Below are 24,033 nucleotides of genomic sequence, written 5' to 3'. Positions count from 1 at the left end.
TTAGTTGGTAATAATACCATATCACTTCCACCAACCACTTATGTTCTTTATAGGTAATAGAGTTTTTTATAATTTTACTTTGTTTACTTTGACATTTTACTGACCTCGTCAAATACAATATCATATATTACATTTAGTGTTCATTTTACTGCTCGGTTCTGATTTAAAGCGATGATCTATATAACAAAAAAATCTTATTGATGGACGCCGAATCTGAAGAAAAAATGCCCCCCAGCGAACTACCCTGTTGATGGGATACCTTCATCTGGTCATACATATTTCATAAACAGATGAATACTTGAAACAACTCTACTAACGTGCATATTACAAATTCGTATTCGTGTCTCATTGCATTGTTATCCTATTCTACTAAAGTGTCTGCATGTGTCCGCTAAAATAAAGCCAGCGGTTAAAAAATAATTATGTGCATACATTGCAATAATATGCATACTGAAAATTCGCATTCATGCATTTGACATAATTATACCATTAACGTGCCCAAATTAATATTAAAATTTTCTTTGTAAGGGAGTCTTGCTTAAGTCAATGATTAGGGTCGTTGAAGGCAGAGTGGAATGAGTCATACAAGAGATCAAGTGTCAAGAACTAGATTGTTTCAGGAGATAATTTCAATAATATGTGGGTACTTAACAGTGTAATTTGTGAATTGCTATTGTCAAGGCATAGTAGGTACCTACATAGTTAATGCACGCGTGTAAATTAATGTTGAATGTAAACTAAAATGTAAATTATTATGAATAATTTAGTAATTTTATTATAAGACAGTTTTTATTTTAAACTAATTATCAAATAATACATCTTTATATATTTTGTCAATACAGCATCTATAATAATAGATTTAGATTTGTATTGTGTTGAGGATTAAACAACTATAAGTACGAATACTTAAAAAATAGTCAAGATCAATTTTTACATTACAATATGGGTAGGTACGAGTACATACTTTAATACCTGACACAAGATTCAAACATATAGCTGCTTTATACGAAACGATATGAGTACCTATATAATTATTTTGTTTCCAAGTTTGAAGTAATCTCATGGACATGGTGTATAAAATGTTATTTTCTCATAGCAATCGTATACCTATAAATTGAATATTTATTTGATAATATCATTTTATGGAATGGTAATAGAGGCTTTGTGAAAACGAGACTTCATTCACAGAATATTGAAAATAGTTGAGGAGAAATTAAATTATAATCGAATTATTTATCTAGTCGATTTACTCGACTTGCTAACCAATGCAAGTGTATTCGTTTAATTCTTAGCATATCAGTGTAGTTTTCATAATCAGCTATTTCAAATATAGGTATATATACTTATACATATTATTTTTAATTAGACGCATATATTGAAATTGTATGCAAACCCAATTCCAAATCTCCCAATCATATGAATCAAACGTTTCTCCGAGTTTTCAAGTATAACTATTTGGCTGCATGATTTTTAATTGTAGTACCTATATGAGATGTGCGATTTATATTTTCTCTGATCATGTGTGCGTAGACAAAAAATATATAATATAAGCTTCTAAGTAACTTAACTAGATAACGTAATTAATAATTATGACGTGTGAATACTTTTAGTAAACTCCCAAAAATAAATGAGTTGGTGACGTATAATTTGTTAACGAGATTATATTTATTGCTTGGCGATATTTTTATTTGAACTTTTTATAACTTGTGTATCTTATTAAAACACCAAAACAATCAAACCATTTTTTTAAATTCACAATAGTTAATAACACGTGTTTAATTTATCACATTTTACTTTTAACAAATGCATTAAGCATAATATTAAGAGTATATGATAATATGTATTATTGCAATACATCAATAGATATTTTTTGCTAAATATTAATTAAGACATTCACATAAAATACCTATCCACCTAGCGAATAATTTGAACACACACAATATGTGCGAAAATAAAATAACATAACGAAAAGACACAACACTCAACACAATATATATATGTATATTTAAATAAACATTTCAACAAAAATATTTCTCATTTACATTGATTTATATTGCTAGCGATATTATTAATATTTGAAGTTGCTATTGTAAATAAGCGATGGTGGATTTCATGAAAAATTGCTGTATTGTAAGATTTTCTGAATTTTATTGTTAAAGAAACATTTCCATAGTTATGATTTTTCCTCTTTATTTTCACAGCAATAATCGAAGAAAGGGGACTAAAGCCATTGCATGAGATTTTGAAGAAACTCGGAGGATATCCAGCTCTGGAAGGAGACTCATGGAAAGAAAATGACTTTTCATGGATACAATCCGTGTACAACTTCCGCAAGCTTGGTTATTCCGTTGATTACTACATGGACTTTTCCATTGGAATCGATGTGAAGAATTCGACCAAACGTATAATTGATGTAAGTATTCTACCGATTACGTTAGTTGTGTAATAATCATTATGTTGTGTCTTCATTACATTTGCGCGAACTGCTTGATACAATCTGGACCCGAGAATTATAATACCGTGGGTTATAATAAAAATGTACTTTATTCAGATGCACCAAAAAAACTTTATTATTTAATTGTTTCCCTCTACAATTCATTGATTATTAAGGACTATTGATACGTAATTTGTTTCAGGATAACATCATATGCATTTTAAATGAGATAGATAAAAAACATCGTTTTTGAACCGACTAAAAGTGTCAGATGCAGGTAAATGATAATTAATTTTTAGCCACCTGAATTTTCAGGGAAGCACAAAATTATTACAAAAATTGGAAAATATCTGAAATTTACTGAAAATATTTTGCGACAGACTGAGTCTCTATCTTATTTCATTTTCGTGCACCATAACAAAAATCTTATATGGAGTACCAATTAGGAGAATAATTGTTGATTCTGTTGATTTAAAACAACAATTATTCTCCTGTGACCAAATTAACAATGGTGCTTAATATGCGTAACTGGGAAAAGGGATGAGTCAAGTCAACGGCTCTGAATTAATAAATTCCACAATGAAACACAGAAATTCTCGTACAAAGTTGTCCAAAACTTCTTTTTTTATGATAATTTGATGTAAACACAATTTTAAAATTGCGCGCAGAATTATTGTTTTCATAGGTCGCTGTTATAAATGTTAATTATTATTGTTTTATGTTGTAACTTTGTGTCGATTGTTTTACTACTGTTGAATTTAATAATTAAGTAAGTTGCTACTTATCTGATTTACTATTTTATTGATTCGTTTTCTCGTTCATATAACATCTGAAACAAACCATTATCTCTCCACAGAATTTTGAACACTACATATAGTAATTTAATTCACGATATTAACCGTTATAAGTTCACTTAAGGTTTGTACAGAAATTGAAATGTATTTTTAATATGGATATTCTGATTGCGTACCACGTTCCGAGTGATCTTTTTCTCGCTATTAATTTATATATGTGAGCATAATATTATTGCATATATATTCTGATTATTTTATACGGTTTATTGGTAATATGACTGTGTAATATAACTTTAGCTGCGAACTCTGTAATGCTAGTTCACAATGGTGTGCTATCAGTGGAGGTAGGGTAAAGGCCTCCTAAGACGTCAATTAAATCAATCAAAATATAAACTTAAAAATACAAAATTCTGCGTGAAATTTATACAAAGTTAATTTTATTGCATTCGATTGAATTTCACATATTAACATATTATCTGATTTATATATTATTTGTTCACATTTACGACAAATTGAGTCATCTGTGATTAATTTTCCTGTGTGATAAGCCTCCAAAAAGTATTAAAAATACAATAATAAGTACAGTTGTAATGCAAGAATGTTTTAAACTTATAGGTCTCAGATTGTGAAATATATATGCACCTCTTTAAGATTTAGGACAATTTATCTGATATAAAGTACTTATTCCATTTTCTTTGAATAAAATAAATTTTCATCGCGGACATTTACTAATTTAAATGAATACTATAGATAGTTATGTGTTTTTATTAATTTTGTTACAGTTGGACCAAGCTTCATTGGGTCTAAGCAGAGAATATTTGAATAAAGGTCTATCTGACAAACTTGTGAAGGCTTACTACGATTACATGGTCGACATTACCGTTCTTCTTGGTGCTGATAGGGCCAGAGCTGTGACTGAGCTGAATGATTCTCTCGCTTTCGAAATTGCATTGGCAAACGTACGTATTTAAACATGATTAATATTACTTATCATTAATATTACTTACTATGAAAAGAGTCAATTATCGATTATTGAATCGATTTCGTTTGGAATTAGAAAAAAATCAAATTACAACTTTTACTTTGCGCGAGCATTGGGATGATTAAAACTTCGCTGTAAAAACAAAGCTAATGGATAAAACAATTACACATTGGAAACACATCAAATTTTATTGTAGAAAAGGTTTTGAAGTAAAACTTTTTATACGAGGCAGATTGAATCCCGCTGGCGCAAAAGCCATCACAAAAAATTAACGACTCTCGGAAGTCAAAAAATTCCCGACAACTCACGGCACCTGAATTCCCTGAATACATTCCCTCCGTAACGCAGGCTTATATTGGGTGCTATTCAATGTTATGCTGAGAGTGTCGCAAGAGAAACTTCCCAAGACTTTGGTTGGCACTGGGGTGTGCGTGATTCCTATTCTGGTATAATAATTACGGTCAATTCTCGATGAGAAAAACCTTCTTGCTCGCCATAAAATGCCACAAATTTTTTGAAAGCAGAGAAGTTTTCCCTCGTAGATACCAACTGAGGGTTAGACCGACTTGAGAAGCTCTTCTCTTTCAACCGTCATATTATAGGAAAACTCAGAATGCGTCGATTCGCCATATAAGCAAGTCAAAGATTCTATTAGTATTGTCAGAAATATTCTACGCGACATATGACGCACTCATACGCCAACATGCAGAATAATGTGTTGACATCAGTGGCGAAGGGTGGAGGTAGGCTGTTAAGATTCGCTATAAATAGTGCACACTAAACTTTGTTAGTCATATGTATTTGTTTTTATTGAACTAAGACTTCAATTTACAGATGGTATTAGTTAGTTTTTAAAAATCAATTAAACCCTGCCTAAACGAAACCATAATAGATTTGGTCTAATTTGGGCAATACGACAAAATTGTGTACAATTTTTCATTCATAGTTATTTGTTTTCGTTGGATTAAAACTACATATTACACATATTTTTGGTTCATTTTTTTGATTCATTAAGCCCTGCGTAAACCAAACTATAATAAATAAAAAATATTATTCTATCTATAAAATACTCAAAGTTATGTATGATTTAATTGCATAATTTTAGATATTTTATAGATAGACATGTATTTTTTGACTAATATCTATTATGGCTTGGTTTCTCAGGGTTTAATTGAATTTTAAAATCTAACCTACACTATCTGTAAATTGTAGTCTTATTTCAATGAAAACAAATATGTATGTCTGAAAAGTTTAATGTGCACTATTTATGGCGGATCTTAACAGCCTACCTCCACCCTTCGCCACTGGTTGACATAGACTTTCACCGACTCAATTATGTAGAAATCAGCCGCACATCGATCCAAGGAGTAGAAGAATAATAAAATGTCTCAGCGTCTCCGAAAATGGAGAGAAAAACAAAAAGTTTCACTTAAGTTGCGGATGCTCACCACACACTCAATTTTTAATTTTCTTTTCAGATATCTTGGCCAATAGAAAAGAGACGTAATCCAAACAAACTGTACAACCCCATGACCGTTAAACAATTGCAGGAGACTTACCCCAGGTGAACTACTACGTACATATATATAAATGATAAGGCCAAAGCACACTGGAGGCGGCGCGCGTGGCCTATGTTGCGCAAGGGGCTCTTTTCGACAGTTTTAGGCCATCCTCCCACGGCGCAACTGAAATCTGATGAAACTGGTTTGTGAAGGAACTCATAAACTGACCAATGTGATGCTTCGCACACGGCGCTACTGAAACCCAGTTGAAATAATAATCACATAACCTCAAACTGTCAAACTGGACTATCAGATGTGTTGTACAAAAACTGACAACACGCGCGCTGCAGCGTTTACATAAGGTTATTTTAATTTTCCGATTCATATTTAACCAATTTTGGTAAGAAAATATGATTTTTCACCGAAATCTAATGATGTTGGTACCACTGTTTTACGGTGACTGGAAACTTCAGAGACCGCGCGACTAGCATGTCGCGTCTCTTCGCGACCGTTTTGAAGCTGAGAGATTCCAGTCTCGCCGTCAGCGAGCCGCCATTGAAATACATTAGCTAGATACTGGCTGGAATTTTAGTTTCAGTACCGTCGGACTTCAGTTGCGCCGTGGGAGGATGGCCTTAGAGTAAACCAGCATCTACTAAACTGTATAGATACGAGAATGTTGGAAATATTTGGATTAAAATAATATACTCACGCAAAATCAATAAGTTGTGCTAAATAATATTAAAATAATACTTGCTTTCAGTGTGCCATGGAAAGAATATATCAATACGTTGCTTTCTCCTCATGAGGTTGTCGGAGACGATGAGGTCGTAATTGTTGATGTCCCTAGTTTCATCTCAGGACTCGAAGTAAGTACATACGTAGTATATCTTGCCTATCATAGCATAACTCTAGTACATTAATATAGGAAGTGCAAAAAATCTCCTGAGTGTTCTTTCATAAACCTGTATAATACATTTTAAAAATATAAGTGTAAAGTGTAAGTTATAATCATATACTTTTTTATGTTGGTCTTTCACCGAACTCATTGGGTAATTTGATATAAATCATAACATTCAGTCGGTTCCCGTTTTAAGTGCGAGGATGACTGCCTCTGACAGGTTTTGGAGGCATATCGTGTTTTTTTTTCATTTACGATATGCCTTTGAGTATTAGAAATACCTATTGCTAACATTTCCAGGATTTTATTATTAAAAATATGGATCTTTTAAAAATAAATACTTTTCGTCGGAATGACTGCCTCATCTTCTTCACTGAAAACTATCACGCATTGAAAAACAATGTATTTTTTTGTTTGAATAAAGTTTACTAAATATTTCTATTTTCAGGTGTTGTTGAAGAATACCCCGAAAAGGACGCAAGCCAATTATGTGATGTGGAGAGTAGTTAGCGCTTCTGTACCATATCTCTCGGAGGAAGTTCGAAGACGTCAATTGGCATACGCTACATCCGTTTCAGGAACAAGTGAACGCGAGAGTAGGTGGAAGGAGTGTGTGGACATTGTCAGTGGAAGGTATGCCCACTATAAATAATGCCATAGAAAATTTATATAATGAACGATACATGTATATATCTATTAATTAATTAATAGTTGAATAATATCGACGAATAATGTATATGTTATAAATTCCTGGATTTTTTAGTACTTACTTATTTCTATATGGTAATTCATTTAATTTAGCTGTAAGCTCTAAGTATGTAGGTATTTAAAAAAATAAAGGGAGTTCCATGTTCCACTCCTTTTTCGTGGTGAAATAAAGTGGTCAAAGGCACAATTATTGTTTTGTAATAATTGTAATGTAGTACACCTAACATGGCCCACATCCTGAAGCGGGCCCCCAGGCCAGGATCTTTGTTGGGCCCCCCTACCTATCACTAGGGTTAACACCAGTATGACGCTCTACCTACAGAAACGTTTCTCAAATGGTGTTCCAGGTAAAATTAAGGGTATTCAGTGTATTTTTAGCGATTTTTTTATTTTCCAATAAATCCACTTGAGTTATAAAGTTTTCAAGTATCGACACGCAATGATCAAAATTTGTATCACACATCACATATTTTGAAATATGAATATTCTTAAAGTAAAATAACGCCGCAGCCGATTTTTTTACACATTAGAGCAAATTTGTGATGTGTGTTTATCTCACTTATAAGGTAGTCGCGCCACGCAGGGCCCCCAGGCTAGAGCCCCGTCAGCCTCCCCATCTTGTGGGGGCCATGACACCTAAATAAGCTTGTAAACGTCTGGAGATTTTGTTCATTAAAAAAATGATTAAGTCGTTACAATAAAATGATAAATCTTCTTTTAAAAATTCTTTTTCAGTCTGTCATTGGCTGTTGGAGCACAATACGTCCGAAAATACTTTAATGAAGATTCCAAAAAAGCAGCATTGGATATGGTCGACAATATAAGGTAAAAGGAATACAAAAAGCAAAAAATGCTTTGATTTTTTGAATGAAATTAATGATTTTTTTATTCATATAAGGTTATTAATTACTACAAATTATTTGCATGTAAGTACATAATATTAATAATTTATTTAATTATATGTTTCAGATCCGAATTCAGATATATCTTAGAAAACCATGTGGATTGGATGGACGCAAAGACAAAAGCATCAGCCATCGACAAGGCAGACAGTATGCACACACATATCGCTTACCCATCTGAACTTTTGGATGACAAAAAATTGACTGAATTCTACGATAACGTAAGTAACTCAACATTAATATATGTGTGTATCTAATTACATAACAATATATTTTATATAAATAAATATACACTGATTTATCAAGAAATATTAAATTAATATGCAAACCATAATACAATAATGACTATAGATCCTTCAGTATAAGTTGTCCGCTGAGTGAGGGCGCCACATGCTAACATTTAACACATCATTCAATACTTTTTATACTGTGATGAGCTTAGTTCTAAATTCGAACACCTGACGATTTATGATGGTGTATCTATAGCACATAATTTCCTAAACTGTGGTTGGTACGCATAAGCCTTCCCTAGTGTTTTTCGAAGCGGTAGACGGCTGATTTTTTTATAATATAAAGTATGCATGTATCATGTAGCAGTGATGATGGGCGGAAGTAGGCTGTTGAGATTCAACATAAATAGTGCACACTAAACTATGTCAGTCATGCTTACTTATTTTCATTGAACTAAGAATACAAATTGCAGATGGTGTTGGTTAGTTTTTAAAATTTAATTAAACCCTGTGTAACCCAAGCCATAATAGATAATAGACAAAAAAATGTTCATCTATCTATCTATAAAATATCTGAAACTGTTCCATTAAATCGTTCATAATTTTAGATATTTTATAAATATCTATTATGGTTAAAAGACTAACCAACACCATCTGCAATGAAAAGAAATAAGTATGATTGACAAAATTTAGTATGAACGATTTATGTCAGGTCTCCACAGTCTACTTCCACCCTTCGCCACTGACGTATAGTACCCTAAAAATACTACAATTTTGTCTTTCCGTATCTATAATAATTTTGTCAAAAATACCATTGATAGTACCTATGAAAAAATGATACTGAAGATGTTATTGACAAGACAAAAAATTCCCTTGGGGTACACCGTTAAAATGTGCCTGTCATTAAACAATTAATAGATACAAGTATGTTGTGAGTTTGAGACACACTGGTCTACTAGTATCCTTAACCTAACTATGCTGTGTGTGTGCCAAGTAGTGCGCACTGTTAATATCATTGGGCTCGAAAAATAAAATATGGTTTATACATAATATTGTGTTTTCTGTTTTTACAGTTGGAAATATCACCAGATTTATACATGGAATCAGTTCTGAATCTCACCCTGTTTGGAACGGACTATTCATTCAAGCAATTAAGGAAGCCCATCAACAAAACAGACTGGGTCACGCGTGGCCGACCTGCAATAGTCAATGCTTTCTACTCAGCAACTGAAAATAGCATACGTAAGAAACATAATTAATAAATGACAATATTATGGGAGAATAACAAATAGCAGTTGTCACTAGTCAAGATTTACGTTTAGATATTGGAGCTTGAAAGTTTTCGGTAAATCCAGTCAACATCCCTAAATCAAGTTTTAGAATTAAGTTGTTCTTCACAAGAACACTATTTTTGTTATTCCCAGTTCTACAATATAAACACTCAGTGGTTCTAATAAAATGAGTAAATTGATTTCAAAATTAATATTTTCCAGGCATTTTTCTTGAGAGTAGTTTTTATGCTTAAGTATATCTTTTTATACAAACCAGATATATTATTATGATTATTTTCTCAACATATATAACTGATAAGAGTGTATGTTGGTGAGAAAAATGTCCTTAGCTTATTTTTTTACCTTTTTTTTCTTCTTGATCGCTCCAGCACTTTTACGACTTTCCTCTATTTCGCCTTCCCTGGAGGCTACCCAAAACCAACAGTCTCTCTAGGTTATCCGGTCCGCGCCGAATAATATGTCCAAAAAACTGCAGGATGCGTCTCAGACATATTGCTGAGAACTGTTCCTTTATTTGAAGTCTCTAGATCATGGTTTCCCAAACTATGGGTCGCGACCCACCAGTGGGTCGCGAGTAGGGATCCCGAGCTATTTTCGATACCTATGAATCCCGGGATTGATAAACATAATCCCGGGATTTCGGGATTGATTTTTTTATCAATTTTTATGGAAAATAAAATAAAAGCGAAAATATAACAGGAAAAATACTTTTAATAAAAAATAACTACATTAGAAATAAACTGAGTTTGAATGAATTTTGATTTATACCCAAGTGTAGTTTGCCGATTCATTTTATTTTTTCACATAAATTATTAAAAATGAGAAAGATTGGAAAAAAACAATGCTTCGCACTTTTAATAAAGTAATTCCACCATGATATCATACGTTTTACGGCAGTTTCATATTTGGCTGACTAATTAGATTTATGAAGCGGAAAGGCAATAAGTACGCCATGATTATTTGCTTTACTATTTTAAATCTCGCTAATCCATTCATTATGTCTTTACTATCAGAAACAGGAATCTCATATTAAATTCACATTATTATTTATATTACAATATTATTTACTCCATTAAACTTATGTATTTCCAAGATTGAACGTATACAATATTAACAATAAATGTCTTAAATAGTATAAATTATACTAGATAAATTTTTGACCGATTTTATCAATGTTATTTGAAAATATAAAATTTTTATATTAACAATGGAAAAAAATGCCAATCCCGGGACCAGTCCCGGGATCCCGGGATTGTCAAATTGTAATCCCGAAATCCCGGGATCAGAATTTTGGCTCGGGATTGGATCCCCTAGTCGCGAGCGAATATTGAGTGGGCCCTAGCCACTGTATACGTGAATTAAAAAAATAGGATGTGATAAATTTGATATTTCATTCAGCTATTTATAATTCCTAAAAAATGAAATTGATCAAACGGATCAGACATTTTTGCAGTTCACGATAAAATTCGAGCGTTCATGAAAAGCTTATGTTGTGGAAAAGTTGTATTGAGAATGGTTAGTATGATTGTTTTGAAACACTTGAAACTTTTATTATTGAAAATCAAGTGCAGCCTAAGATGAACGTACTGTCTGAAATTTCCAGTCATTTATCACTGTTAATAAATAACTTTGTAACCCATTTCAAGACGACTTACCAACTAGTATGTCAACAAAAGCAAGTGAAGAACTCATTGATTTATCAAAAGATACGTCACTGAAAAATAGTTTCAATCGTAAACAGTAATCGAAATTCTGGCTCTCAGTTGCTGATATTTATCCTTGCCTGTTCGATGAAGCTATGAAAGTCCTTCTCCCCTTTACTACCTCATATCTATGTGAGGTCGGATTTTCGGCTATGGTTAACATTAAAACTAAATACCGAAATAAATTGGATATATCAAACTCACTGCGATTAAAAGTAACTAAAGTTGAAGTTGATGCTTAAACTGTAATGAAGAAAAAGAAGAAACAAATACATCCTTCCCATTGAAATAATTTTGTAAAAAAACCTTGCAGGTGTAGGTATTTAAGTAATAAGTTTTTTTTTATTTAAGTTGTGCTTCTTATTTCAACAGTCTTTCATTCATATTGGTAACACTTATAAAAAATATTTTTTTTTATTTTAATTAGAACAAATAAGACAGCATTAAGTAGTTCCACGACTCGCCACTAGGGAATCTGAGCATTACCAATATTTATGCCCTCTTTTCTCTAAGACAGCTAAGAGGTGGGTCCCAAGATTGGAAATTTTTGTTAGATGGGTCGGAGCCCAGTCAACTTTGGGAACCACTGCTCTAGATGATTGATTGAATCATTCTATGCTCTGTCCAAGAAATACGAAACATTTGGCGCCACCCATAGAGAAGGCATCAATTGAGCCCATATCTGGAAAATGAGCGTTATCGTGATAACGCTGTTTTTTGGTAAATCGGTTTAAATTACACGGCATATACCTATGCATGCACTCACCAAATATTACTTTGATATTCTAACAAGAGGTGGCAGTAGACAGTCTAAACTGACCATGTGTTGCACGTTGTTTATCCGTAAGTGAAATGGTTAACTGCCAATATCTCTGAATTCAAGATAATGCTCGTTTTCCAGATATGGGCTCAATTGCCTTTCGCTCCTTTGCCTCGACTTGACACTCTACAAAAATATGGAGAACACTAATGTTTGCATAAACATAATTTTCGTGACAATTGAAATTCCTCAATCCTTCCATAGTAGTGATAAGAAGTGTTGCAGTTTTCGCAATCTGTGTGCGTTTTCATATATCTGCTTCACATCCGCCTTTTCTACGAATAGTCGATCTCCGATATTTTTTACTTAACGGCCCACGTGCTCGTCGTAGGTCAAAATTGAGTTTTTATTGTATTTTCAAACCATGATCCTAGACACTCCTTAAACGTTGTAGATAATCTATTTATATAATTTTGAAGCCTTATTGTCCTTTATTGTTATTTTAAACATTTGATGACTGCATAAAGTATTTTTGTTACATAAAATAGTATTCTTTTAAACCTCTCGCTCTAATGTTTTAGAATATAGTCATATTTCGGTACATAACTGTGCAGCGGTGTTAAGATTTTTTACATTTATTAATTTTTAAACGCATTTATGAAACTATTAGTATAATTTATTACGAGATAATTTTTGTAAAATATTCACGATAAAAAATTATATTGATAATCTCTGTGATCCCAAATTTGACAAGAATTAGGCATTTTATTATTCAAAAAATCGGCAAGATTAACACGTTTGGAGATGATTTTAAAGATATTTATTATAATCTATATCTTTGACCATTCAAGTGTGATAAACATTTTATGAATAATTATTGCTTTATAATAATTATTGACCTATGAATAAGGTAGTGTTTTTTTGAAATATGCCATTTCTTTTGTCATTCCCTAGTGGTTAAGCTACAACATACGGCGGTAGCCATAAATTGACAAACTATAATTAAAGTAGGGAGTAAAATTATGTTAACGCGCGTGTTTGAACATGTACCTAACAGAATTTTTTTTAATTTTTTTTTAAACGGTACATGTTCAAACACGCGCGTCAATATCATTTTATTCCCTACTTCAATTATAGTTTGTCAATTTATGGCTACGGCCGTATGTTGTAGCTTAACCACTAGGCAATGACAAAAGAAATGGCGTATTTCAAAAAAACACTACCTTATTCTTAGGTCAATAATTATTATAAAGCAATCATTATTCATAAGATGTTTATCACACTTGAATGGTCAAAGATATAGCTTATAATAAGTATCTTTAGAATCATCTTCAAATGTGTTAATCTTGCCGATTTTTTAAATAATAAAATGCCTAATTCTTGTCAAATTTGGGATCACAGAGATTATCAATATAATTTTTTATCGTGAATATTTTACAAAAATTATTTCGTAATAAATTATACTAATGGTTTCATAAATGCGTTTAAAAATTAATAAATGTAAAAAATCTTAACACCACTGCACAGTTATGTACCGAAATATGACTATATTCTAAAACATTAGAGCGAGAGGTTTAAAAGAATACTATTTTATGTAACAAAAATACTTTGTGCAGTCATCAAATGTTTAAAATAACTATGAAGGACAATAAGGCTTCAAAATTATATAAATAGATTATCTAAAACGTTTAAGGAGTGTCCAGGATCATGGTTTGAAAATACAATAAAAACTCAATTTTGACCTTCGACGAGCATGTCCCCCCTTAAATATCATTAAACTTGTACCCTTCTTATTCATTATACACCTCTTTATCACAAAAAATATCATTTAATTCAGATTAGCTCGGAGATTGAACTAAAAAAATTGAAAAATGTCCATCTATATAGAAGAACATCTTACTAAGGTTTACTAAAATAAATAATATTTTCAGAGTTCCCGGCTGGAATTTTGCAAGGAACATTCTTCTCATCGCAACGGCCTAAGTATATGAACTATGGAGCCATTGGTTTTGTTATTGGACATGAGATAACTCACGGATTTGATGACCAAGTAAGTTTTCATTACCCGACTTTACTACGCTCATTAAAGTTGTGAGATTTTATATCACATAGATTTATCATGTAGCCTACATGTCAAGTAAGCTACAAAACCATTACGTTAAAATTTTAAGTATCAAAAAAGTTATAAACTTTGCCAAAAATGTCTTTACTATTTTTTGTAAAACATATATGATGTAAAAATCTTTTATTTAAAACTTATTCATTTATTACAGGGAAGACAATTCGATAAAGCTGGAAATCTAGTTGATTGGTGGGCAGAGGAAACAAAAGCCAAGTATTTGGAGAAGGCTAAATGTATTGTCGATCAATATTCCAATTATACTGTGAAAGAAGTAAATTTGAATGTAAGTAATAGCATCATAATTTAGTAATATCAAAAAACAATTTCTAACAATAAGTAAGTACCCTATATAAATTTTCATGCTCGGTAGAAAATGTTGTTTTTATCTTGCGCATATCTGAATTATTTTATTTGGTTGATTCACCTGCATTCTGTGATCTCTGACTATCGATTAATGTATTGCTTGAAACTCACAATCATTTGTTGTATTATCTCTTGCAATATAACATAACAATACATAATATAACATATTTTGTTATATATTTCAGCTGAACGGCATAAATACACAGGGTGAAAATATAGCCGATAATGGTGGTATCAAAGAAGCATATTTGGCATACAACAGATGGGCGAAGAAAAATGGTCAAGAACCTAAGCTTCCTGGACTTAACTACACTCCACAACAGGTACCAGATAACATTTCTAAATCATACAAATGCTACATTATCTACAAAATTTCACCAATACTAAAGATGGATTCAAGATCAAACTCTGGGAGTATCTTTCCCTTGATTCAAACACACTCATCATATTGTAATAATATGAATTTGGTTTAAAATAACAAATAAATGAAGAATTTGGCTCTAGTATCAAGCTAGTGTGAACTGTCCTATGTTTAAGTCATATCTATAACCTTATAGGTAGCTTAGCACAGAACTTAAATCAATAAGAATTATAACCTTACTATTATAATAATTATCACAGCATTAGCAGCAATCTGTGGAACTACAAACCCTCTACTTTATACATGTCATATCTATATCACCTGCCTCTACTTGTGTCCTTAACACTACAAAATAGCAGGTAAGACATGTTACTGTAGTAGTGTAATCAATATTTTCATTTTCAGTGCTAGTTGATCTCAAAGAAACTTCAAACAAAGAATTTTAAGATTTATGATTGTTTTCCAGTTGTTCTGGATGAGTGTTGCCAACACATGGTGCTCTGTATACCGTCCCGAAGCATTGAACTTGCGAATCACCACAGGCTTACATGCACCGAGTCAGTTCCGTGTAAATGGACCAGTATCTAATATGGATGACTTCGCCAAAGATTTTAATTGCCCCATCGGTTCAAATATGAATCCTCACCATAAATGTAAAGTGTGGTAGTACATATTAGTTAGTTATCTATTTGTAATTTAATTTTAGAAATCAATTGAATCACCATTTTGAAGAAATGGTGTTAAACTGTGTTATTTTGTAAAACGAATCTAACATGACTTCCAGAGTGTATTGCAAATATGATTTCTCTGTCATTTACTGTGATTATGAAAGAAGTGGGTTAAAGTTTTCAGATTTGGCTTTATTTTTAAAATGGTGATTTAATTCTACTGTGTTTGATGTTTGTGCAGGTAATTATTATTTTGTGATCTAATAAATATTATTAATGAATACCTACCTAGTTAATGTTATGGCAAAATATTCACTTATACAAATTATTTTGAAATAGTAAAAGAACAATAAATATTACTTTTTACTATTAGCTGTGTTTTATTATTAGCCATATGTTAATTCATAAATTAGAATTATTAAAAAAAAAATATTTATTTTATTTTGTAGGCTTTCGGGGAAATTTGGGAATAATTAAAACATCTGTTATTTTTATAATTGGTATTTTACTAGAAATAAAATGAAAAAGAAAACAAAAATTCTATGAACAAATAAAGAAAATATAATAATATAATTTGCATTGTTACTTACACTGAACAAATTGAGTAAGTTTGGAATCCTGCACTTATGGCAATCGATGATGGAATATTTATTTAATAAATCCTTGACAAACAAGAATGTAAAAAAAAAGAAATTTTCTTGACTAGTATTTTCTATATCTAAGTATATCTACATACAAAAAATTATCAACCTGAAAACAATAATGTGTCAGGAATTTAATGTTGGATTTAAAAAAAAAATTACTGTCAGATTACTTCCTTTACTTAAAAACAAATGTTTAAAATTTTAAGACAAGATGGAAACTGATTATTATAGTCTATATTAAGTAAAACTACTAAAGAATATTGCTATAGTTAGGATACCAATCCAAGATAACCGATGCTGAGCACAAGCCGTGATTACTTCCCTGAGCAAGTAAATTCTATTTCCATTGAAAGTATCAGGATCTGACAGTGTTAACTGTAATTTTTTAATTGAATTAGCTTTTAGAATGTACCACAGAATATCCAACCACAATAAATGGTTCGAGTAAAACTCTTAGAACAAGGAAAAGTGTGAAATTCATTATGTGTTTACGGTCTGACAAGATGAGTGTGTTGAAAATGTGACAAACATGGCTAGGACTTGAGAAAAGGTATATCTAGCATGGTGTTATATTTATCGCTTTGTCACTCTAATAAAATCTAGTTTTAATTAACATCTTTTTTCTTTTATTAACACAAACTTACAGAAGCATATACACTGACCATAGAATTAATTACCTCAATGATGTTTGATAATGAAAGGTAGAATGGTTTGGGATAATTCTTGTGAATAATTAATTTATGTATTCAATAAAAGGAAATACGTACCTAGTTACAAAGATCATTTTAATAAAAATGAAAAGTTATCAACTATAGCAGTGCTAAAATCTTTGCAAAATATTTTTTATTATTTTTGATGTGTAAAAGAATTACAATTAAAAAACAGGTAACGTTAACGATACTGAGTAACTTCCATACCTAGCTTTTATGATACATACACATGTTGCATTTTTAACAATTGTCATTATACAAAAATAATAACTAAGTATTAACATACAAATTACAAAAATTGTTGAATACATATATAATGTAAAAAATATTTTTATCCATACCTATCTACCTATTAAAAATTTCAAAAAGAAAATGGCAAACAATCGTTATGTCAAGTATGTATTGATTAACTTACATAGGTAAATGGTACTCCAACAAACACAGTACACAATGGATTGATACTACTAAGTACATGCTCATAGAGAAAAATCATTATTTGTATTTTAAATGATGTGCTCCCAGGCACCGACAGCTGATGCTTATTAGGTTATTATTTGGTGTTTCACATAACAATGGAGAGTGCATTTAATTTCATTTAAGCTTAGGCTAATCCAGAGTATTCATGTTGTGTATACAGCTCATGGCGTGGTGATTAAATATATTATCCATAGACAAATAAATTGTACCATAGTATAAATGAGGAATTTAAAGAAATAACACCCTGCAATATTATTGATCTTAACAACTCGGGTTATACAATACATAACACAACCTATTATGAACTATTTGTTGTTTTAGATGGAAGATCAGATAAACCTCTCAGAAATAGTGATTTTCCTTATTTACCTACACTTATCTGTCGAAATTGGATACATCTAAATATTCTAAATGGATGTTACAATGGTGGAAATTTATTGAATTATATTTCTACATATTTCACAACCGAGTATCTGGTAAATAAATTATTTGAACACATCAAAGCATTTAAATACATTATTGATTGCGGCATGTTTGTCCATTATCCAAAATAACATTAATTATCTTCAACATTGAAGAAAAATAAAATCTATTGTGAAGATTCCACTATGATATCTTTATGGTATAAATATATACTTCACACAAATGGTACACGCATTACATTTATTACATAATGTATCTTTTTAAACTATAACAATATTTATTGCTTCAAAAATTTCAAGCTCAATAGCTTTATATGTATTTATTATAATATAAAAATCCACAAGTTGGAGAAACGTGAATATGAAATAAAATTTAACAAACAATATCTAAAAATTATCGAAATGCATATTTTGGTGTAGAAATGTTGTTGAGATAATTAATATCTCTAGCAGCACAACTTAGGATAACCATTTTAAAAGGTTTTTTTTTTTTTTTAAATATTATATAATAATTTGAATTAACAAAAGCTACACAAGGCCTACAATAGACACATATTCAATTAAATTTCCACTATGTACTACATAAAATGTATAATATAAATCAACATTCCATGGAGACTTAAACCTATCATACTCAATATGATTATAAAAACTTTGTATGTATAAAAAATTACAAAGGTTTTTTATACATCTTCACTAAAGCTTCCACAGAAATTTTGCCAACCTTGACTGACTTCAGCTTTGAAGCATTGTGCAGGGATACTATTTTGTGTGAAGAATTAGAGCTTGCAGGTAAATATATAACACTATCATCGGCATCATCTCGTTTTGGGCTGGTAACGGTGTCAACATTTTCGATTAGAACGAAGTTTGAATCAATTTCTTTTTCAACAGGATTTTCAATATTGCTCTCAGATGATTTAAAATCTTCATTCGTCTGATTCAATGGTACTTCATAGCATTCATCTTGTTTTATATTATTACTATTCGAGGTATTTATATCGGTAGTTATATTAAATGCAATATTATTTGGAATATCTTCATCAGTTTTATCAACAGGTTTTATTTTTATTATTTTATCATGTTGTAGTGTTTCATTATTTTGTAATCTTTCATCAATCGCGCGAAAAGATTGTGAATTTATGTGTTGGTTATTCTGAACAAAAGTTAAATTCTCGATATCCAAATGTCACTTAGTGTCATCTTTATTGGTAGATTTGTTGGATTGGGCAATTTTACCTTCATTTTCTTGAATAAACTGCTTTACAGAATCGAGTACGGGTGTGTCTGTTATACTCATCTTGTTTCCACTGGAAGCGTTTAAATAGGGAAGCATTCCACGATACTTTTCTTCTTTTGATAACCATTCCATCTGGAACAAAGAAATAAATGTTAAAAGGATTAAAAAAATAACATAAAATATGAATGAAAACAGCTTTAATTACAATATACGTGTTTGAGCTGATAGAATTTATGTTACGATAATCTTTAGTAAAAATATCAAGTATCTAAGTACCTATCACTGTAAGTATTTTGCTATAATTATGTACAATGACAGACATAAGTATATGCCTACACGATTATTTATTACAACTTTAACTTACATAATATACAGTAAACTCCCAATTATACGTGCATGAATTAAATTTTTTTAAAAATTACTCGCTCGAAAGCAGCATGGATGGATAGAAGGATCTTTGAAAATTAGTCAAAACTAAATGGGTTCCAGAAGTGAGAGATTTTTTGAAAAGTTAGGGGTTACCATAGAAAATGCTGTTATCAGATAATGCTCCTTCTCATCCAAATGAAAGCATATTGAAAACGGATGACGGCCTGCCTTATAGTTGCAAAATTTTTACCACCTAATGTTACATCTTTAATTCAAACCATGGATCAAGGGGATAACCCCTCATTAATGAAATGAAATTACCGTAATGGCTTTCTTAAAAACCTGTGTAACGAAGATGACGATTTGATTAAATTGTGGAAAAAAATCATAATACTGGATGCGATACATGGAGTGACTCAATCTTGGTACATCGTGGAGGAAAATTCTACCAAATGTAGAAGTGATTTTTTGAATTCCATCGAGCCTGAGACAAGTGAAATCTAAAATATGTGAACTAATGGCAAATTTACATAGCTTTGAAAATGTGTGATTCATGTGATACAGGTTTTCAAATAATGAGTGACGCGAATATTATTTCCAATCTCATTCAACCCGAAGACTGAAGAGAAAGAATGAGGCTGAAAGTGAGGAAGAAGAAATTATCAATCACATTAGTCACAACACAGTGCCGTGTGACTTGTGTTGTTCTTAACACTTTACTGGAGTACATCGACCAATGGGAATTCGATTATAATGATATAGAGTCGAACTCGGTTATTACGATCACGGATATAGTGAGATCTCGGATGTAATGAGGAAACATTCGTTGACATTTTAGTTTATGATTTTCTCCATACATTTATTCACTGTTATAACGAGCAACTTATCGGATATACCGAGCAAAAATTTTCTTAAAACTGTCAATGTGTCATTCATTTAAAAACATTTCGCCCAAGTCGAACCTTGACTACTTTCAAAGCTCTAGAGCACCAATTTATTTTAGTTATGAAACCTTTTTATTCTTCCTTGAACACAATGAAACCTCTACATATTTCAGGGTAACTTTCTCGCTGCAAATTTAAGTTCAGATTTTCAAGAAAATCCATAGGTGTTGGAGAAGGGATTTATTTTTCCCAACAGCTTAGATTCAACTTACAAGATAGTGAATTTGACTTATCTCTCGCATTAAAATTGTTTTTCGGAGTGATAAACATACTTCATTCAATTTTGTGAATATTCCATTGTGATTTCCCATGCCTTACGTATCGTTATAAATAATCGTGGCCACATACAGTAAAACCTCGTTAATACGTATTCCACGGGACCGAACATCGAAAAAAAATTCGAATTACAAAATATGAAATGTATGGGGGGAAAATATTTAAATTTTGATTTTCATTAATTTCGTTTACGATCATAGATTTGCCTACCAAATTTCCGATACAATTCTTTCAAATTAAAATCTCTTACTGAAGTTACCAAGTAATGTTGGCAGGTATTTACCACCAAATTGTTTGGCATTGTTTCTCTAGTAAAACCATGTGAAAATCCAATAAACAATCACCAATTAAATACCTACAGCCCTGAAACATGTATGTTATTGTTTTTTCGTTGAGTGGAGTGCAGTTGTGCCTCTGATAACATACCGCCGTGTGTTAATGGGTCATAAAATGTCAGGATTATTTTTATTACCTTCATAAAATAAGTAATTTATGATGTTTTAAGAAAAGTTTTCAATGATTGGCTCATGAAATAGGGTACTTTATTACGATTTGTTGAACATTTTTATATGTCAGGACTCTGAAATCATTTCGAATTATGAAATTTGAATTAAAGGTATGATTTTATATGAAAATAATGTTCAACCGACTATTTTTTAGCGAAAATTTCGAATTATCAGTGTTCTTATTAACGAGGTTTTACTGTAACTGTGTTAAGTGTGATTGAAATATTTTTAGCTAGCTTATATCTCCACAATTTATTTTTGACATTGAAGATATCCATGGCATCCTTTGGTATGCCATACTATCCATCAAAGTTAGTTGAGATTTTCCCGCTTGGGTTCATTAATAGTAAGACTTCTCATTGCATAGTATCACATAATGGGTACATATGACATAACTATGCTTACCTTGAGCTGGTGTTCTTTGACTGCTTCCTCACATATATCAGTAACCATTTTCTCAGTCAGAATGCCATCCTGAGAGGCGTACGCTGCGGCTTGCCACGCAACTCCCAATTTGCTGATTGATCTCCCAGACATGCCAGCCGTAGTCACAGCCATTTGTTCACACAGATCACCATAGTCGAAGGAAGCTAACTTTAAACGCCTTGAAAGAATAAAAAAATAATCAAATTAAAATATTATGATAATGGGGAAAATATTAGGATAAGATAGCGGAAAGAAAATAATTGTGTGATTACTTACTTGTGTCCTTCGGCAGCCGGCTGCAACACGAACTTGTCGAAATATAACCTGATAAGTCTTTCTCTCTCGTCCACCCCAGGCAAGTTAAACTCAATCATTTTGTCCAATCTGAAACATTGCATTACATAAATGAAATAAGACTACCGCCATTGCTAATTTTACTGCGTAAATAATGAATTGTTTTATAACTACAGTTTAACCTCGATTATCAGAACTAATTTGGGATAATGGTAAAAACATAATACTTACCTAAATCTTTTTTACTTCTAGAACTACTTTACTCTTTACGTTCCATCTTTGAAAATTTATATGATATTAATAATCATAATGAAATCTGGATAATCAAAAATATTGAAAACTTAGATTATTTGTTTTTTTAAATCTCTTAAATTGAATAAGACCAATTTTTATAACTTATAGTAAAATAGAGATGTAATGTTTCTGCTGAAATATAATTATAAATTTAACCATATAATATATTTTTTTAAATACAGTATTTTTAAATTTGCTTGTTTTAAAGTTTTTCCCATCTAATTACACGATACAATTATATAGGAAAGATAGAAGTTGCATTTTCTTTTTTATAAAATATGATTTCATGCAAAATTTTAGCGGGGGCAGGGAAGGAGGAAATTAAATTTTGGGGAATATGAAGCAAGAATTATTACAGACAACTTTATAGTAAAATATCAATGTGATATATATATACCTATCATTGATGGCAGAATCAAATTGCTGTGGCGTATTGGAAGCCAACACCAACATAAAACGCTCACTCTGTTCCGAGGTTCTGTAAAGGAATGCATTGAGTGCAGCTCTAAGGTCTTCCGAGATCTTCTCAGAAGACCGTTTTCTTAGGAATGCATCAGCCTCATCAATGAAAAGCAATACTCCTGGAAATTTTATTTTAAAATACATTAATAGCAGAAGCGAATTCATGAAAACTGATCTTATCTGAAAGATAATCTTAAACATTATAGTTATTTAATACCAAATATACAGTTATTTCAAACATATAATTACATGACGCCAGTGGCAAAGCATGGAGGTAGGCTGTTAAGATCAGCCATAAATAGTCCATACTAAACTTTCTCAGTCATACGTATTTGTTTTCATTGAAATAAGACTACAATTCAGACGGTGTTGGTTAGTTTTTAAAATTCAATTAAACTGTGCGAAACCATGTCATAATAAATAATAGTTAAAAAATACTCGTCTATCTATTAAACATCTAATATGCAATTACAGTAAAACCTCGTTAATACGAATTCCACGGGACCGAAAATCGAAAAAAAATTCGAATTACGAATTATGAAATGTGTGGGGGGAAAATATTAAAATTTAAAAAAAAAATTTTGATTTTCATCAATATTGTTGACGATCATAGATGTGCCTACCAAATTTCCATTTTTATTACCTTCTTAAAATAAGTAATTTATGATGTTTTAAGAAAAGTCTGTCACAATTTTCAATGACTGGCTCATGAAATAGGGTACTTTTTACGATTTATTGAATATTTTTATATGCCAATTAAAGGTATGGTTTTATATGAAAATAATGTTCAAGGGACTATTTTTTCGCGAAAATTTCAAATTATCCGTGTTCTTATTAACGAGGTTCTACTGTAAATCATAAATAATTTTGGATATTTTATAGATAGAATAATATTTTTTATCTATTATAGTTTCGTTTAGGCAGGGCTTAACCTGATAGCTGCCCGTAACGTAACGTTTACGTCATGCACAGCGGCGATTCAGGCGCCCGTACCGTACGATATACGCCGAGCCGTTCTACGCGCTTGTATGAGTCAAATATTTATTTATTTAATTTTAAAACGTGTAACTACATTTCTGATCAGACCTTGCAAGCAAAAAACATTTGTACGGCGCATACATCGCGAGAATAAGGGAATTTCCCGAGAGGCCAAATCAGGGTTAGCTCAAAATTCCCCTGCACACTGGGATATCTTGTACAATAGGCAGTTGGTATGATTCGATAGTGATGAGTCAGTTGTCGCCGGA

At 31.4% G+C, this 24,033-nt stretch overlaps 2 protein-coding genes across 2 annotated transcripts in view; one reads left to right on the top strand and one right to left on the bottom strand.

The window, feature by feature from the left end:
* Nep2 (M13 family metallopeptidase neprilysin 2) overlaps positions 1 to 16,094 on the top strand; it is a 74,931-nt gene extending 58,837 nt beyond the window's left edge. The window contains exons 6-17 of the mRNA XM_085943924.1: positions 2,202 to 2,413; positions 4,011 to 4,187; positions 5,689 to 5,774; positions 6,476 to 6,581; positions 7,062 to 7,246; positions 8,057 to 8,146; positions 8,291 to 8,444; positions 9,527 to 9,695; positions 14,140 to 14,258; positions 14,482 to 14,613; positions 14,879 to 15,016; positions 15,521 to 16,094. Of these exons, the coding sequence (XP_085800050.1) occupies positions 2,202 to 2,413; positions 4,011 to 4,187; positions 5,689 to 5,774; positions 6,476 to 6,581; positions 7,062 to 7,246; positions 8,057 to 8,146; positions 8,291 to 8,444; positions 9,527 to 9,695; positions 14,140 to 14,258; positions 14,482 to 14,613; positions 14,879 to 15,016; positions 15,521 to 15,721 (1,769 nt within the window). The 3' untranslated portion in view covers positions 15,722 to 16,094. The remainder of the gene's footprint in view (positions 1 to 2,201; positions 2,414 to 4,010; positions 4,188 to 5,688; positions 5,775 to 6,475; positions 6,582 to 7,061; positions 7,247 to 8,056; positions 8,147 to 8,290; positions 8,445 to 9,526; positions 9,696 to 14,139; positions 14,259 to 14,481; positions 14,614 to 14,878; positions 15,017 to 15,520) is intronic.
* A 2,378-nt stretch (positions 16,095 to 18,472) lies between these two features.
* LOC147079748 (ATPase family AAA domain-containing protein 3A homolog) overlaps positions 18,473 to 24,033 on the bottom strand; it is a 30,661-nt gene continuing 25,100 nt past the window's right edge. Inside the window, exons 8-11 of the mRNA XM_085943914.1 lie at positions 22,722 to 22,905; positions 22,013 to 22,120; positions 21,716 to 21,914; positions 18,473 to 19,347 (exon numbers count right to left, since the gene is read on the bottom strand). Coding sequence (XP_085800040.1) covers positions 19,165 to 19,347; positions 21,716 to 21,914; positions 22,013 to 22,120; positions 22,722 to 22,905 — 674 coding nt within the window. The 3' untranslated portion in view covers positions 18,473 to 19,164. The remainder of the gene's footprint in view (positions 19,348 to 21,715; positions 21,915 to 22,012; positions 22,121 to 22,721; positions 22,906 to 24,033) is intronic.

Source organism: Rhyacophila brunnea, unplaced genomic scaffold (genome assembly GCF_057557595.1).
Source record: "Rhyacophila brunnea isolate RB1 unplaced genomic scaffold, BYU_Rbru_1.0 scaffold_1, whole genome shotgun sequence".
Lineage (NCBI taxonomy): Eukaryota > Metazoa > Arthropoda > Insecta > Trichoptera > Rhyacophilidae > Rhyacophila > Rhyacophila brunnea.
This window is presented reverse-complemented; position numbering and strand designations above follow the sequence as displayed.